The 19636-nt window shown below is 35.1% G+C and overlaps 1 protein-coding gene across 5 annotated transcripts in view; it reads left to right on the top strand.

Annotated features, from left to right (window-relative positions):
* The window catches only part of LOC144441202 (pre-B-cell leukemia transcription factor 1-like), a 99372-nt gene extending 86215 nt beyond the window's left edge, over positions 1 to 13157 (top strand). For 2 of the 5 annotated variants that reach the window (XM_078130756.1, XM_078130754.1), the window contains exons 4-8: positions 1044 to 1234; positions 2081 to 2216; positions 3011 to 3173; positions 4601 to 4740; positions 12847 to 13157. In XM_078130756.1, coding sequence (XP_077986882.1) covers positions 1044 to 1234; positions 2081 to 2216; positions 3011 to 3173; positions 4601 to 4740; positions 12847 to 13053 — 837 coding nt within the window. In that variant the 3' untranslated portion in view covers positions 13054 to 13157. Of the gene's footprint in view, positions 1 to 1043; positions 1235 to 2080; positions 2217 to 3010; positions 3174 to 4600; positions 4741 to 5695; positions 11839 to 12846 lie in introns of those variants that run through there. The other 3 variants (XM_078130753.1, XM_078130758.1, XM_078130757.1) reach the window with 3 other exon arrangements.
* The last annotated feature ends 6479 nt before the right edge of the window (positions 13158 to 19636 follow it).

Genomic DNA, 19636 nt, shown 5'->3' with positions numbered 1-19636 from the left:
CTGAACAAAGAAAAAAAGTACAAGCAAATAAAAATCTACTGATAGATATTTCTTTCCGGCTAACAGATATAGTACGAAGATCAAGAGATTGACATTTCAAATTTATCACAGCAATCGTTGTCATTGCCTATAATTTTTTTTTTGAAAATTCACGAAAATGTGATACAAAAAGATAATGCTGTGAGATAATTTTGATGAGAAAAAACATGTTATGGTATCCAATGCTACATTTTATGTACTGCGCATATAGTTTCATTCTGAAAAAATTCTGTAATTTACTATGAAATTTTGAAATTTTTTAGCTAATTAAACTGAAGAATTTTACTCGATTCAATATATAGGTTGTGCGCCATAAGACATTCTGTAACTCAAACAAAATGAAGTAGGGAAGTAATATTAGGGTTAGGGATGTTAGAGTGAGTACCCACCATGACAATATACTAAAAGAATACTGAGTCTACCATATTTCATTTGTATGTTGTGTATGTACCCTAGTCAATTTTGTAACCCAACTAAGATGAAGGTGATGATCGAGTAACAGTAGGGTTAGGGATGTTCAGAAAAACCCACCATGACAATACCAAAGGACTTAGGGGCCAACATAAATGTTGGGAACTCGAGTCAGTTTTTGTAACCCAAGCAAAGGTGATAGGTAATATCAGGGTTATTATAGCTGTTATAGTACTAACCATGCTGCAATAAACCTACGATCACTGAATGCAACATGTGTTTTGTACCCTCCCTAGGCTGATTTGTAACCCAAACAAAAATGATGGAGATAATAACAATAGGGTTATAGGGATGTTAGACTAGAGTACCCACCATGGCAAGAACATTGGGACCAATATATATGTTGTGCACTCTAGTTTGTTTTGTAAACCAAACAAAATGAAGGCGGCAAGTAACATAAGTGTAGGGATATTTCTTTTCTTATGTCAGTTTTTTTATCATGAAGAAATTCATCACCACTGTAATTACTTTTTGTAATCTTGACTTCATGAAAAAGTTGATATGATTTGTCTTGTCTCTGTGTTCTCTTCTAGGCATGTAATGAATTTACGACACACGTGATGAATCTTTTACGCGAACAAAGTCGCACACGTCCAATAGCGCCAAAAGAAATAGAACGAATGGTTGCAATTATACATAGGAAATTTAACGCTATTCAAATGCAACTCAAACAGAGCACTTGTGAGGCTGTCATGATACTCAGATCAAGGTTTCTTGATGCAAGGTAAGGTTGTCAGTTATCTCTCTCTCTCTCTCTCTCTCTCTCTCTCTCTCTCTCTCTCTCTCTCTCTCTCTCTCTCTCTCTCTCTCTCTGTCTGTCTGTCTGTCTGTCTGTCTGTCTGTCTGTCTGTCTGTCTCTCCCTCCTTCTCTCTGTGTGTGTCTCTCTCTGTCTCTGTCTCTGTCTCTCTCCCTCCCCTCCGTCTCTCTTTCCCCATCCCTCCCCTCCCTCCATCTCTCTCTCTTTCTCTCCCCCCTCCCTCCCTCCCCCTTCCCCCTCCTGTCTCCCTCTCTTTCTCTCATATGGTTTGATACCTGCATGTACACACATCCCCTCCCACATACACACACACACACACCCTCCCGTACACACACACACACACACACACACACACACCCTCCCGTACACACACACACACACACACACACACACACACACACACACACACACACACACACACACACACACACACACACACACACACACACACACACACACACACACACACACCCTCCCGTACACATACACACACTCATAATGGAACAAAGTTGGACAGAATCAAGATGAACATACCACATTTTGAACCTAGTAATATTTCGATGCTGGGGTAAAATTTGAAAAGAAACTACCAGGTAACAACAATGGGAAAGTGATGAACAGTTGTATACCTAGATTAACAAATGTTGACAAATGTTCAAAAATGTTACTATTTTTTTTAGGACGTTGTCTCAACTATGTTATATATCTTATATGCAGATGAAAAAAAAATGAATATTTGAGTCAAAATTTGAAAATTTCATGAATTTTCATGTGAGTGTATTGTAAAGCGCAGTCTTGTATTTTGTTTGCAGACGAAAGAGGCGGAATTTTAGTAAACAAGCGACAGAGGTTTTAAACGAGTATTTTTACTCTCATTTAAGTAATCCTTACCCCAGTGAAGAAGCCAAAGAAGAACTAGCCAGGAAATGTCAAATAACAGTTGCACAGGTACAACTTTATAAACATTTACAAATCGAGGACTGTTTACACATGGACATCAAGCCAGTATACACAATATCATAAATGTTTATACATGGACATCAAGTCAGTGTACACTGTATTATAAGTGATGAGTAGAGTTAGCTTAAGTTGATACGCAAGTAATCAGAGCTGTACTGGATTCATGACTGTTTACAGATGGACGTCAAGACAGTGTACAAAGTAATCATAAATGTTTATGCATGGACATCAAGCCAGTGTACAAAATATCAATGTTTACACATGGACATCAAGCCAGTGTACACAGTATCATAAATATTTACATATGGACATCAAGTCAGTGTACACCATATTATAAACGACTAGTTGAAAGTTATCTTAGGTTGACCCACAAGTAATCAGATCGGTACATGATTCATGACTGTTTACAAATGGACATCAAGGCAGTGTACAGAGTATCATAAATGTTTACACATGGACATCAAGGCAGTGTACACAGTAGGATGTAGTAAATATGAAAGGTTCTTAGGAATAGGTATTTACCAAATATTGGCGTTGGAATGTGTATTTTTGAAAATGCTTTTAGAAAACATTGTAATTAAGACAATAACAGTTAATCTTCAGTATTTTATTTCAAAAAATCTCTCAAATTTTTATGGGTTTCTGAAATATTTTGATCCTAATATACTGCTTGTTAATCTATCTGATATGTTGCCATGGCATTGCCATGACAACTACATTTGCTGCATCATTATTCATAAACTTAAGATAATCCAATGAGATTTTTCCTTAATTTTTGCTAGGTTTCGAACTGGTTTGGAAATAAACGTATTCGATACAAGAAAAACATAGGTAAGGCACAGGAAGAGGCCAATCTGTACGCCGCAAAAACCGCAGCTGCCGCTGCAGCACAGCAGTCACCCACTGGCCAACCACAGAGCACTGGGTCATCTCAGAGTGGTACAGGTAAGGATCATGCAGGATATCCACAACTACATCAACTTACCCATCCCCCCTTTTTTATTTGCCATATTGGTACAGTCCAATTGTTTTCACAAGGGTGGCATGATCTATTTGTACATGAGTAGGGCTCACAACAGGTTGAAAGTTTCAGCGCAGTTTTCACAATAAATACGTGATTTCTGCATTCCCAGGGAAGTTAAAAAAAAAAAAAATTTAAAAAATTTTACCCTGTTGATGTAAAGCTGTACCCTGCCTGATCCTTCGTTGTCTAAGTGGCTCCTCTCCTTCATCCGCTTGGCGTCTTTGGGGAGGTTCTCGTTTAGACAACCTAAGATGCAGGGTGTTCTTTACAAAAGAAATTTACAATCAACAGTCCGATTAAAAAAAACACGCACTTCAGCATAATGATATTAGATTCAAACTTCCTGCCCAAACCCTTATGAAACTCAAACAATCTCTACAAACTTTTCTTCGTTTTTTGTCCACAAGCAGCTGTTGTTTGTTGTTAGTGTTTATCCACTTGTAAGAACATTAGAAGTTTGATAACAAACCAAACTGAACAACGGTTTGTCTAAAATACGTTGTTTGCCAAAAACTGAATTTGTAACTTGACTAAAATTTAAAAAAAAAAAAATTATTTGTTTTTTTAATTAAAAAAAAAATTAAAAGAAGAAAACCCCCTGAGTAAAATGACTTTTGTAGTAGAGTAAGTGATGTCAGCATATAGGAAGATCTGGAGAAATTGTGCGAAGATTCTGATACCTTGTAACATACTGTAAATATGGAAATTTCCGCCAAAGAGTTATTTTTGCTAGTTTCACCAAAAACAAAAACGCAAAAATAAATAGTGACTAAAGTTTCTTATTGTGCATGAAAACAAGATACGGGTCTGGTAATTAGTAAAAATTAGTCTTTGAGAACTCGCTGAAGACTGTAACATCGCAAAATTTTCTAGTAACAAAAATATCTAGGTTTACAGTAATTGTGGTGAGAAGCCCAGTAACAGCTACAAAGAGGAAAATCTGGTAAAACTTGCATAATTTTGGTGGGAACCTCAGTAAATGACATGGGGGAAAGTTAGTTAGATTTTACCCACTTTACCATCCTTATCAAAAATGCTGCAAGTAATGAAAGTCATACTCTGTGTAAAATATAAACTGTACAATTTCAGTTTCTGTGTTATCAAAACACCCACAATTCTCTCTGTCAACGACAACAAGGTGTTATTGGTCTCTGAGCTCTCTTGTGATAAAAAGTCTGTACAGAACACTGTACAAGGCTTTGAAGAAAAATATTAAGAAGTTAGTAAAAAAAACCTAAAAATTTTGTTTCCTTGTGCTGGAAGAAGTTAGGAGATCAGCTCTAAGATGGGCAATATTTGAACAAAGATATTTTTTTTTAAATGTTTGTTTGTTTTTCATTTCTCACAGGTTCATCAGGTTCCTATCAAATGACTTCTCAATCACAGATGATGGGCACACAACAAGACATGTTTATGGGTATGCAGCAAGTCAACGGGGACAGTTACCAAACATCAGGGGCACAAGTCGGAGCTAATGTACAATCACAGGTATCACCAAGCATTTCACCCATGTAAAATCAACCCTGACACCCCTCCAAATGGTGTGGTACAGGTCCTCCTGAAAGAGAGGGTCAAAACCATTGTAGTTTCAGAGGGGTGACAAGGTTCAATGTTTTGTTACTTTCTCTGATTGTCATGGAGCACACTCATTCTAAGCTTCTCAGCCCTTGACTGTTGTTCAAATGGTTGAGCCACTATTTAAAGCTAGCAAATGGAATAATCCTAGAGGGGCAGAAGGTCTGGTCTGCTTGCGGTCCCATCATTCAAGCTTCAGACATTTCCTTGTGTTATAAAAATGCTGTATCCTGAGAATTTTTTTCTCAAAGATTGTACAAAATTTATGTTTTTTCAATGGTAATTTCTGATAGATTCTTTATTTAGTTCTTGGATGTAGAACACTTTGTAGATAAACACGCTTAAAAGCACACAATCACAATGTCTCAAAACACTACAACATCTTTCACAGTAATGCTAGTACATAGCTTTACCTTACAATAAAATGGGCAGACGACAACTAGTAAATTTTTTCCCGCCAAAACACAAATTCCAAAAAAAAAAAAAAAGTTTTGTCAGAAATGTTACTCGTTTTAAATCAAAGCTATGAACTTTCAACCAAGTCTTCGTTGAAATCAAGGTCATACCATTTCACATCCACCTTTTTTGGGTATCAGTGATGCAAATTGCGTCAAATTGTGGATTAGTCCATTTTGGAAAGGTGGGGTTGAGAGCACCGACAGACATTTGCTGTCAGTTTGCGAGAGCACTCCAACTCTGTTTGTACTTTACCATTGGTGTTGTTTTGTTCACATTGGTAGTCGTAAATGGTTAGGATTTCTTCAAAAAAAAAAAATCTCTGTAAATAGACTATTACCTCTTCATCCTCTCCAAGTCCCCTCCTCATTCCCCCCCAAGTAAAATGTTAATGTGTTGTGGCTCCAACAAGGTGCCGGGACTGCGCCATGTGATCTCCTCTACTGGTGGGTACAGCTCAGAACAGCAGGGAATGTATGATACAAACAACCTGGGATATGGTCACCAACACCCTACATCCACAGCCTCTACCACCTCTGCACGGGACATGGTAGGTTCCACGTGACGACCTCTCACCTTAGACATCAAAGCTCATGGACATTTTACCAGCTCTCACGTTTCCCCCTTTTTCCTGTTGCTTGGGAGATAAAACCAAAAAAACCCCCCAACATTATATGGTGAAAAAATATTAAAATAATCATAATAAAATAATGAAGGCTGTAAAATTCACTCTCCAGTTTATTGCCAAACAATGAAGGTGCCGGAATTAGCTTAGCTTTGGTATTCTGACTTTATCCGTATCTGCATTTCTTCACTCATTCATGTCCTTAAAAAATATTACAGCAAAGTCAAACTTTCTGGAACAAACTAATGTGTCTGCAAGCCGTACTTGATTAGTATGACAAACAAAAAAGTTGTCAAACAATATATTAATTCAAAAACAGATTTCTAGCATGTAAAGTGGTGAAATTTTGACCAAAATTTACAAAATTTACCCGTGCTTTTGTCTGCGATTGCAAGTTCGACATAAATTTTGTTCAGTAATGATACACTTTTTTTCACCACTTGTGCTGATTTCCTTATCAATCCTGTCTTTCTTTAGTAGGATTCATCCTTGATAAAAAAAACAAAGGAATAAACCAAAACTGAAGATGCCAAGGGAATGAATGAGTAGGAAATGAAAAAGATGTCAACAAAAGATGTAGGCAGAAAATGATTTATACCAAAGCTACAGTTTGCACATTCTTTAAAGTTGTACTGACGCCAAGACAAAAAAAATGGTCCAATGTTCAACAACAAAAATGAATTTTAAGTTCATGTTATCGCAGTTATTTTCAAATCACATGTTGAGGGAATTTATTATATCTCAGTCTTAAGGAAGACAATATTTTAGAGCATCCCACATGAGCTGTAGTTAGTGGACTACTGAACAGCAAAAAGTTACAGATTTCGAAGATGAAAAAAAAAGTGTAAACCTTCTCATTGCGTTTGCAAAATCATTTCATATCCTTCACAATGACTCAAAGAATAGATACTTGCATAAATGAATTTATTCATCTTGCCAAAAAATACCATATAAGGTATCAAAATGAACTTATAAGGAATCAAATGACCATATAAGCTATAAAATGACCTTATAAGGTATACAAAGACCTTATAAGGTATCTAAATAGCCTTTTAAGGTATCAATCATTCTGAATGATTTTAATCCATGTTTTCATTTTCAATCAGTGGATTATCATCTTTCTGACAAAGCTGAATTTAAAAAAATTTAAATCTTGTGATTTTAAATCATTTCATTTATTCTATGAGACATATCATGAAATATCAGTCAAACTACAGCTCTCTGAATATCCAGCAATTTTTGCAAACTTGACATTTTGTGAGGATGTTAGAAAAATCTAACAGTTTTACAAATTTGCAAATCTGTTGGGATTTTAGAGAAAAAATGCATCATTCTTGCAAACTTGTTAATCTGTGGAGATGTTCAAAAATCCAGCTCTATTGGAAATGCTCTGTTTGGGATGTTCCAAGATGAAAAAAAAATGAAGTTTACATTTTTAATATGTTTTGGAGCCAGTACAACTTCAAATCCCTCTCACCTTAGTATTTCCTGAATTTAAAACACTCCTGAAGTTGCTGACTTCGATATTTCACTAATCTTAGAAACTGAAGTGGAAAACACCTTCAACAATACTTTCACCACCAGTAGCATCTCATTTCTCAAGACATTTCACCATATTTCCAATTTCATCATGCTTATATCTATCTATCTTTCAAAAAGTTGGGAAACAAAAAAAATAAACACTTTTTGTTTATATTGAGGCTGGAGTTCAGAGTGACTACCTCATAGGGCTTTGACCGTCCATTCACCTAGAAGCACAGGAGTAAATAATTGCCAAACTTTCGTACATCACCATGGTTACGATCTAGAAGATGAGCTCAAAGCTTGATCGAAACAATGTAAACACAAGCCCATTCTGACTGATGCATTGTATTATATATCTATATCTATTGCCAAAGACTACGCATGCCTGTAAACTCGAGTCCTATTTTTTCTCACATTTATCCATATTTTTTTCGTCATCCAACTTCAGTTTTATCAATTATGTTCAACGTTTTATTATCTTTCATACAATGAAATTTTTTTTCTAAATTGTGCTGGCATTACTTTTTAGATTTTTTTTTGCAAACATTACTGCCACAGTGTTTGTTTTCATAACTATTCCAGACCACACGATATTTATGTAGGTATCTCGTTTTGCCAAAAAAAATGATAGTTTTCTGAAATGCCATACTTTTGACAAGTTTGACATCAGGGCTATTGATTCATTGGAAAATGGGAAGAAAGTCAAGTCTATTTGTATTCTTCCACAATTTCGTTTGGACTTGCCACCAAAATTTTATAAAACTGAACACATTTGAATATTTCTTTTCCATATTTGTCGTTGGGGATCTCAAATTTCAGTAAAATTATTTGATCTGATTTCACTTCAACATAAATTTTATTAACTGATTAGACATCATGCTCTGCATTTCATTTCATGGAGAATTCTAAGCAAAAACTCATTTCACCATACCAAACATTGATATTCATTCGTGGGATGGTGAAGAGAACAGAAGAGATGCCAACATTACGCAATTTTGTGGTCGGGATTAATATTAATTCTGAAGCTGTGTTCGAAACTTTCTCTGTCAACAAACCGGTACATCAACGTCAAATGGGCTTGTGTACATGTATAGGTTACCGATAGCAACCAATTTCTGTCACTTGTACTATTTTAACCATGGGTCTTGAACTTTTAAAGACATTTTATGCATTTTTTCTCTCTATAAAAGAAATAAATATTTTTGTTGTTGTCTTTAGTAAAGAAGTACTATTAATATTTCAAAATTTCAGATTACTTGTACAGATCAGATCACCCCTTTCTTTGCCAAAAATTTTTTTTATTGTAAAACTTCAGTTGCCAAATTGAGATACAAATAGATAGGAGAACCCTGTGTACATGATTTGGGGTAGACAAAATGGCGTCTTTGTCGTCAGCCATGCACTGATTAGTAAAGTTGTATTCACGTAGAAGACTTTCTATTGAAAGACAGCCTTAAGTATTTGGTTGTTTTTTTTGTGTGGCCCCCTTCATTTTTGGTAGTTTGAATCTAAAATTTTGCACTCTGAAAGTCGAACGAGGGAGAACAGTAAAGATTGCACCTTTGTTGACATCTCTAAGCTAAAGCTGTGCTGGAAAAAAAATCATCAACTTTGTTCATGTCACAAAATGGAAAAGACACAATCAACAAATTAATCATACTAAAAGTATGTCCAATTGAAACCAAATTTTTGAAGATTTATTTTATGTCGTTCGACACAACATCAAAGTTTGTTGATGAACAATTTGTTCATTTTTTCCTACATATTTCATTGAAATAAATTTTGGGATGTCAGCAATTTGGTGTGATACTTATTAGTGTTTCCAAGTCAACAAAACAGCATTATTATGACAAACCACCAATGTAGGTGACCTTAGAGGGTCATAGGTCAGAGGTCATTTCATTTTCTTGACTTACAGAGTGACACCATTCTAAACTACCCTTATATATCTCTTTTACGTAATACTTTTATCTATTGTCATTTTTACTGGGGTTCTACTCAAACTGAATCTAAAACTATTGCCACCATCTTGGATCATATTGAAGTTGAAATCATTTCTACATTTTGAAGATTTTCAGAGGCTTCTTACAAAATTACTGTTGACACTATAGTTACCTTCTCACGTGAAAACCTTCCAACCCCCATTTTCCCTGATAAGCTGGTATAATCTCATTGTTTAGTATGGTGGCTCAATCTACTTGACAGAGAAAATGGGGGTGTAAGGGTCAAAAGATGTGAGCAAGTATTCTTGACTTTGTTTTGAGTGTTCTTATATATCTTAGGGAGTCATATATTTTGAAACTGTGTTTACCTTGATGTAGGTTTTGTCTCACAAGCCATCAATAATGTATTTTTTTATAGTGTACAAGTTTTTGCAATTTTTAATCTAGAACTGTGAAAAGAAATGTGTTTGGGTAGTGAAGCCACAATCATTTTTATTTGTTCCTGTGCAGACTACGATGTACAATTGTCGTTTTACTAAAAAAATTCTAAACAGCAAAGTTGCTGTGTGTAGTTACTATTTGAATGGCTAGGCTAAAATTTCAGAGGCTAATTTCACAGTTCAAGGTTGAAAGGTCGAAGGTCATCTGCAGCTACAAAATGTGTGTCACTTTGCTCAAAGCATTCCAAGTAGCGGTTTTAAACCAGTGATTAATACTAATTTTCAAAATGTTAAAAAAAAGAAAAGAAAAGAAAACAATCACACTGCCAAGCAGAAGTCAGTTTGCAGTTTTTATTCTAATGGAAATTTTATCGATAAAAAAAGTTTTAAAATCAACAAAATTTATTGGTGATTCGTATTTTCACACTTCTTCATAAAGCAGAATGTCTGATATGCAAATTGAACACATCATGCAAATTAAGTGATGATGTCATATGCAAATTAAGTGATGCCATGACAACATGCAAATTATTAAATGTATGACATCATTCCAGATTACTGATGCTGCCATTTTGTATTATTCAAATTTCAAAATTATGTTTGCAATCATGTTTGCTATGTTTGAAACACTCAAGAATTGTGGTGTTTTAAATGACTTTTTGAACAAGTGGAAATATTTAGGGATGTGATTTGGCTTTGAAATATTCAAGCTGTGTACAATGTGTTCTCAGACGTCCTGCTTTATCATAAGACCACATGGTGTAAAAGAAAACCTGGAGTTCGACAATTAGTTTTCAGGATTTTCTGTCTCCAGCAGGTCTGTATGTATGCAACTGAAACTGTTACATTAACAGTCATCAGAAGTGAACTTCATATATTCTGGGGTATACACAAGAATATATCATTAAGGTGACCCAGTCTGTAACGGAGGCCAAATTTTTGATGAACAACAGGTTACATAATCTATACAAATAATATGTAAATTTTTGCACTAAAAGCTTATTAAAAACAGATTTGAATCAACAAACTGTTTGAAAGGGGGTTTAGTATGCAAAAAGAAACTTGGAAACCGATAGTGTGGTGTGTTTTGAATTTATTGGTAACTAAAAAATTGTGTCATAAGACTTTAATGCCATATCTGAATACCTGGTAAAAGCTGTAATCATGGATAGACATGATTCAAGGTGTGTTAGTTGTTGGAATGATGTATTTAATGTGTTTCAGTATAATACAAAATTAACCACTGGAGACCCAGAATGTTACAGACTGTGCCCCCTTAATGTGATAATTATGGAGTTACCAAAGACCCAAAGCATTACAGACTGTTCCCCTTTAATGTGTCATCCTTCATGTACATATAGTGAACCCTGCTAGGAGACCGAAAAGTCAAATTTCTAACATTCACTTTACCATTTTCAGAGTGTTGCAAAATGTTGAAGTAAATGCCACATTTCGTTGAGTTCCAGGTTTTTACAATGTGAATTTTAGAAACACCAATATTTGATGGAGACAAGACAAGCAAAAAAGTTTTCAAATTTCAAAAGTCACAATTTTTTAAAAATAATCAACTGTGGTAGTATTCTATGTAAATAGCTTAACTACTTAGTACCTGACAATGCTGCACTTTTTATAAGAAAGACAAAGAGCATTAGAAGGCTTTCTTGTTTTATATATCTTTTATCTCTAATATGCATATGACCTTAGGTCATAGGTCAAAGGTCAAATTAACTTGAACAAGCCAGGATGGATTTGTGGGACCAGATGATCAGATAGTGAAAATATCTGTTCCTTAATTTAGAAAAGTAAGAGTAACTCTTTGAAGAGACACTTGGAAACTTTCTTTTTTGGGGGAATTTGAAAAAAAAAATTTAGTACTGTCATTCTATTCTGCGTTACTATAGTTACCACAGGACAATGATAATGTGAAAAATGTGGGGTTGTATTTTGAAAGGGAATTTTTGCAGGTGGTGATGTCATTTCAAATGAACATTTTTAATATGTACATTTTTGTCAGCGTTTTGTCAGGGTTCAATGAATAAAGGCAAAATGTCTGCATTTTGTGTCATTTTGTTCTCTGTGTGTCAGTTGATGCATACCTTATATAGATAGCCTCCTGTGTAATTGTTGACCTTGTGAACTTTCACCTTTAACCTGTAACCTTGTACCCTTTAACCCAGGCCTTCTTGCATTCTCTAGTTTTGGGTAGTTGATGTAAAATTTCTGAACTTCTTCCGGTTTCTCTACAATTTGTTCTGTAATTTATTCTCTATATCTCTTGAGGGCCATGTGATTTAGAAGGTTCTGCTGAAACCAATTTGTGCCCGGTTCTGTCCAACTGATCAATCATTTGCATATTAACAGCCCCCCCAAGTTTATCAAAATATTTCAATATGGCTGATTTTGTGACATTTCCTGCTTGAACAAGGTCAAATTAGTTTGTTAATAGAATGAATGGAAATTCCATTGGAAAAATAGAGAGATGAGTGAACTTGATTGAATTGGACTTGCATCAGAAGGTGGCCATGCCCCCAAAAAAAGAATTCAGCGAACCCAAATTCTTGCACATTTTTCAGACTAACTCTTGTGGCATCCAAATCATAGCTCTATTCTATCCACCACAGATCAATGCTTTTCTTTGTAAAAATGTGTGACGAACTTTACATTGCTGCAATAGACTTGTGATGAAACAGCGAATGTTTGGAAAATTTCATCATCTCTGGCGACATATGGCCAAAAAGAACAGAAAACAAAAAGAAAAGAAAAAAAAGAAAGAAAACAAACAAAATTTAAGACCTTCTACTCAAATGGCACTCATGGGCCACTGTACTTTTTTTGGCCCATAATGTTTGGATTTTGATCTTCAGTTTCTCCAATGTGAACAAATTCAAATTATTTTTTTATTTTGTTGAATTTCAGTCAAGTATCACATGACATTCAGAATATTTTTTTTTTGGTAAATTTGGCAGTTTTACCATTTGGCCATACCAAACTGACGTTTCGTTTCTCTGTTTCATCACTTTCTTATTTGCAGGCATTGTCTGGTTCGGATTCGTCTCAAGATCACCGTGGTAGCGGCCGTCAGAGTTCCTCCCCACACAAAGTTGAGCCCGACGAGAGAGGCCATTCTCTGGATTTTACCTCCATCCATGGTTTACATGGTAACGATTACAATAGCCACGGCGGAGATGACGATGGGTCGTACACTGGTGATTCTAGTGACGATGGGAAACACAACTAGTCATCGATTATCACAGTGTACTAGGTTAGATGGCTATGTACGCCGTAATGTATCGCAGTATAATAAGAAGGCTACAATACCCACCGTCTACTTGCTGTCTTTACTGGCCCTTCTGAACAAATCAAATTACGATAATTTGTTGTATTGAACATTTTTTTTTACTCGTTATGTGAAATTTTGCAGAATGGGTTCATAATATCACTAACACAATGCTTTGTCGATAAAATTGTGAAACTATCTTACGATGAGAACGAACTGAGTAGATATCTAAACTTGAAGTATCGAAACTTCTTGTGTTCATGAGTGTATGCTGGCATAGGAGAGTTAGGTGAGATCAGCTGACCCACTCCAGAGCCGTGGAGTATTACTATTGGTTGTTGCATTTGTTTGCAAGTAAGGACCAATATGTATTGGTATGAGTTAGGTGCATGTACACGAAAGTCAATCTGAACCATGTCGCATCGTAGTCAACAAAATTTTGATGTGAAACCAGACAAATCTCATCATTTTTTCCCATGTATCGTCTTTTATACCTTTTGGTCAATTCAGACATTACAGACATAAACACAAAAAATGTCGACTTCGCTCTCTTGGTGACACAGTTCGTCAGCTAAACCTTAGTGCTAAAGGACTCTGACATGAGAAAAATGATGATTGTCATTTGCCAAAGGTCATTTGTCATTGCCAAAGGTCATTTGTCATGTCAGAGGTCAACTTATGTCAGCAGCCAACATGTACACACTCATTTGAATCATGGGAGTTTTATCTCACTGCTCAGTTCGTAAGTATGATTCATAGGTCATAATTCAAGATGCAAAACATATTTTCATTCGTGCGAATCAAAATTTTGGTAATTTTTACAAAACCTGTAAACTTTGAGGCTTAAGAGTGGGTGTGTGATCTCACATTGAACGAATACAGCATTAACAATTATTACATTTTAATTTCAGTCTTTTTATTTTTCTCAAAAAATGAATAAGTATTATTTTTAAGTCGTATAAGTACTACTTCAGGAATCAAGAAAAACGTTTCTTTTTTTTTTTTGAAAACCCACCAAAATGTGAACTTTTTTTTTCTCTATTCTGCCATTGAAGTTCACAAAAAAAAACAACAACAAAAAAACAAATTGACAATCATACATGGACAGTTAGAGGGTACTTGTAGTTAAACAAAAAATATATAACAACGATGTAGAGTCATAGGGTGTTATTTTGGACTGTGTATACATGAATGGGTCAGTCGGTAGCTTTGTGATAAAAAATGCCAAAAATGTGCAGGTTTGACATGAAAATAGTTTGAACCTTGTCTGCCAAACAATTACTCATCCCACCTAATATTTCAATATTTCTTACTTCCAAACATTAGATAGGGTACTAAATTACTGAACTATTCATATTTTTGTTGTTATTATTGTTTTTTTTGTGTTTTTTTTTAGCATTGTGCAACTGAATAAGTGTGTATGTTGTTCACGATACGTGAGATATATGGTGGGTTGATTGATGTCCAGAAAGTGTATATCATTTTATCATTTGGCCGCCACGGCTGAATTATTGAGACTTTATTTTTTGTTTTGTTTTACTCTCGTAGAATACACTATCCCATCAATAGAAGCTCATGAACATAAATTTCAATGACGGAAAAATATGTAAATATATAAGTGTGCAAGTTTGGATTAAGGCCCCCCTAAGTGACAAAACCTGTGCCGCTTTAAATCAAATCCATATTTCTGGAAAGTTGCAGACAGCGAATGCAACTGTCACATGACTATCATACCATAGCAAATTAGGTTACCAAGGGAAACAGAAATGGGAGGCATTGAAGCGGCCATATTTGTGTATGTGGTCACAATATGGCAGGCTGCGTTGCTATGGAAATACGAAACGGGGGCAGCCATATTTGTTGCTTATGTATTTTATTCATCTTGCTTGAGTGGTGTACAACAAGATATAGTTTGTAATTGTCAAAAGTAATCCAATATAAAAAAAAAATGCATGCAAATTATCCAAAATTTTAAAATTCAAAAAAAATCTGTATGTACAGCAGACTAATAATTTCAACAACAAAAAAAAGAGATTCAAAACGATGTAATACTGGTAGTTACTCGAAATTTTAAAGACTGCAAATCAAATTTGCAGATCCTGTGTGTGAGATTCTGTTGTAACTTTGTATATCTTAATGTATTTTATACTTGTATCTTTTATCACTGTTTCACAGGCATCTGTGGGCTTCAGATTTTAATATAGATAATGCTTTAGTCAGTTCTTCATGCATGCATGCATACAACAAACGAAGGAAGATGCTATTGAAGTTTAACAGACCAAGCTGTGTTCTGTGTGCTGCCTATAAACTCAGATGACTTTTGACACATCTCAATGAACTTTGACACAGCTCAGTGAACTTTGACACATCTCAATAACCTTTAGCACATCCCAATGACCTTTGACACAGCTCATTAACCTTTAACACGTCCCAATGACCTTTGACACATCTCGTGACCTTTGATTCGGCTCAATGACCTTTGACAAATTTCTCACCATTTACACGTCCCAGTGACCTTGACACTGCTCAGTAACCTTTGACTCAGCTTAGTGACCTTTGACACACTTTGACCCTAAAATGTCTATGGGTGACCTAGTGCCAAAAATTGAAACAACACATAGACTTATTTTTGATGGACTAATAGATTGGGTAGATGCTTTGAAGTGCTAGTTATCAGTGGTTTGTACAGTTGGCATCATATGGCAGTATACTGAGAATTGCTCCTAGCCAGTAGAATTTTGCACTCAAAGGGAAGATTGAGAACAGAAATAAATGGAATACAGAATAAAGACAAGACTTTGAAGGGACGATCGCACAATATCACACAAGCTCAATTTAAGTGAACTTCGCATTTTTACGTGGGGGAGGGGGTCTGGCTTCAATGCGATTGCTGAACTTCATTTTCGTACTTCTAACCGAGTTTCGAAAACTTTCACGCCTTCAATGATAAAAGCTTCTGTATTTATTACTGAGATGTTGATTAGTTAATGAAATTTTACTTCTAGTGTGAGATACAGTGCTGGGTTTACGGTTAAAATTTTGATGTGTTTACCACGATCTCGGTAAACAGGTTCATAAGGTAACCATCGATCGTAGTGGTACTGGTGTGACCGCAACAGTTTTCTTCATGGTTTACATAATGTATAAATGTGTGATGTCGCACTTGTGAATGTTCATTTAGGGGGAGGAGGGAAGGTTTTTTGTTCTAAAGGAACGATGTTCTCTTATTGAGCTTGTGTGACATTATGCGATCGTCCTAAGTTCACTCAAGTTGCAAATTTCGATAAAATTCAAAGTGCATGTGTCATTGCCTAGTTACACAATTACTCTCTAATACATAAGTCATTGCATTGATTAATTTGAGCAAAGCATAGTTACTCTGTATTGACGCGAGATGTTGTCTACAAATCACTGGAAATCACAGCAACTCCTGGTTTGATACGGGATGTGTGAAAAGTCAGCAGAGACAGGTAAATCACACACAGAAACACAGATGTTATCAAAACATACCTCAACCCCCACATAACAATGGATCATTCCGACAACTCCATTTTAATTCTATCCGACAAATCTACGACAACTTCTAGCTTCGTTTGACATCTTCCAACTCTCCGACAACAAATGATGTGTAATCTTTTGACAACTTCTAGTGGCGTGATTTCACCAACGACTAATTAATTCTTTAAACCAAGAGCCAATCCATCATCATTTTTCAAAATTGATAAAAAAGCAATCAATTTTACTTCCACCTCAGGACATTTTTAGAGGATATCACTCCAGTGAATCTCTCTAAACAAATGCGGAGGGTTTTATGAAAACCTCTTTTTGGCCAGTTTTTTTCAAGGACAAAAATTACTGCCTGTTTTTTTCGAATGAAAATTCATTAAATTTTGATTAGGTCAAATTGAGTCAAATCACCCCACACTCTAAATGACTATGTTTACTTTTGTATTGCAAAATTGCCTAAAAATGAATGATTTTGAACTCACAAATGTAATTTTTTGTTCAAAATTTCAAAGTTTGTATTTACTGTTTATGATATGTATGGATTGTTTTTGTTTTTTGTCCTTTTCGTTGGTTGTGAATTAAAGGGGCACTGCCTGTACTGAGACCCTATTTTAACTCAGTTCAATGTACAAAATGCAACAACAGAACATACACAAAGACTTATTCAGAAGGGAATTTGTGATGGCATAAAGGTGGTTAAATGTGCACAAAGAGGCATGGGAGCTTAGATTGGTGGTTTTCTAATTTATTAGTAACCAAAAAATTATGTCATCACATCAATTTTATGTCATGAACAAATTAGTAATGAGTGCTATGATTCAACATGTGTTAGTAGTTTGAATAACATAAATATGTTTTGGGATGAGACAAAAGTAATTCCCAAAGACAAAGTTCACAGACTGTGTCTCTTTAAACAAAAGTAACCACCAAAGACCATAAAGTTACAGACTGTGCCCCTTTAAACAAAAGTAACCACCAAAGACCATAAGTTACAGACTGTGCCCCTTTAAACAAAAGTAACCACCAAAGACCATAAAGTTACAGACTGTGCCCCTTTAAACAAAAGTAACCACCAAAGACCATAAAGTTACAGACTGTGCCCCTTTAAAGTGTAAAATATTTTACATCATACAATAAACTTGTGAAGTTGGTCTTGCCACCACAATCTTTCAAGTAACCAGCTTTTTCCGACAAAATGCGGAAACATAAATTTCACAATTTGGATACAAATGTTGAGTGAGGTTGATGTCTTTAAATTGTTGTAGACAAATATTAATAACACGTAGAATAAGATCATAACATATTTTTATCCAAAATCTAATTTTGTGAAATATTCTGTTAATCTTTACATTTTTTTTTTGGTACGAAAATATCTTTTATTCTACAATTGTACTGTAGCTCCAAGCAACTTTGGCCATTTTGTCTTCTCATTAACATCTTTCTAAACCAGCCAATCAGATTGGCTGTTACAAATAATTCTGTCACTTTAATCTAATGTGCCAAAGTGTGATTGGTCCATGTACAAACTAAGCAACTCTTGCACAGAGTGGTTCTTCTTATCCCACCAAATTGCCAGATGTCAAAATTTGTGAATTTCTCCAAAAAAACAAACAAACAAACAAACAACTTCATGGTTTGCCAAAAGAACAGTCCAAGAAATTGAATAATTTTGGTCGAAAGGTGTCAAAATAATGAATTTTATTAGAAGCTGATCAAAATATTTGCAAATGTAACCAACTTGTCAGTTTCTGTTTATCGTTCGTCAAGCCAGATCTAAAAGAAATTCAATGAAACTTTCACCGAAGACTATTTCACACAGACCATGAAGTCCTCAACATTGCAGGAGTCACAAATACAACCATCATTGGAGTAAACATCCCACAAACTCTATTTGACTGGTGTATCCTTTACAAGGCATGCCAATATTGGTACTACAAACTCTCGTATGTATCATTTTTGAGTTTTTAAAATAAATTTTCAGTTCAACAGATCCGTAAAAGTTATTCAACACATATGAAAGGGTCAAAGTTTCAGCATATAAGTTTTCATTTTTTGTCCGAGAATTTATTTAAGGTGTAGAATCAAAGCAAATTTTGTAAATCATTGGATGTACTTTGGAAGTCCTTTTCAAAGCACACACATTTTAAACAAATTTCTTACATGTCAAATACTTGCTATCAAAAATAAGGTTTATTTGAACAGTTCGGCCACATTTTCTAAAATGGAATTTTCCTAAGCAAGACAATATTGCCTCTAACTTAATTTTTAAGGGTAATTTTGAAAATTGCAATTTTAAAGAAATGTTTCTTGAAAAGGCACCTAATGCATGAATTTAAATTTCTCAAATGTCGAAAATAGGAGATCAAAATGTCAAAAATTTTGATGTTGTGGAGGTGTTTTTTGAATAGGTACCTATATTGGTAAAAATTCAATAGTGTCACAAAAAGCAGACCACCATTTGTACAGCAATACGTCGATCACCTTTCATCGCCTGGTGTAATATTTGCAGTAGCAGCACCTCCATAATTTGAATTTTAACAGGCTCATCATCTCCGGCAATATAATCCCCATTTTAATTCATTAATTCTTCATAGCCTAGATTTATGAGGTTACTCGGCAACTCGGAGAATGACAAATGTACAAATGGGAACACAGCTATTGACACATGACCCCCTCAGCTCCACAGGCAGAATAGATGATGAATTGGGCATGCTCAGTAGATAACGGTGTGTCAGTTGGTATTTCCGGGAATTGTGAATTATTGCCAGTCTTGTATCTGTTGTGGGTTTTATGATGTCTTTTTGATTCCCAGCACTACTGGGAAGTAATCGCCTTAGACGATGAATTTTCATTTGTGTGTGTGTTATCTTCCCACAAAGACTTTATCATGTGATTTCTAGAACTTGTCAGCCATTTTTTATTCTCCAAAAACAGAAAAAAAAAAACCAGGACAGCTCATGTGCTTTTCTTATCTACTTGTGTTATATCGTAAATAACTCAATTTGGAACTAAATTATTCTGACAATTTCATTCTAAG

The sequence above is a fragment of the Glandiceps talaboti genome, chromosome 10 (assembly GCF_964340395.1).
Source record: "Glandiceps talaboti chromosome 10, keGlaTala1.1, whole genome shotgun sequence".
NCBI lineage: Eukaryota > Metazoa > Hemichordata > Enteropneusta > Spengelidae > Glandiceps > Glandiceps talaboti.
Note: the sequence above shows the minus strand (reverse complement) of the source record. Positions and strands in the feature narration are given on the sequence as shown.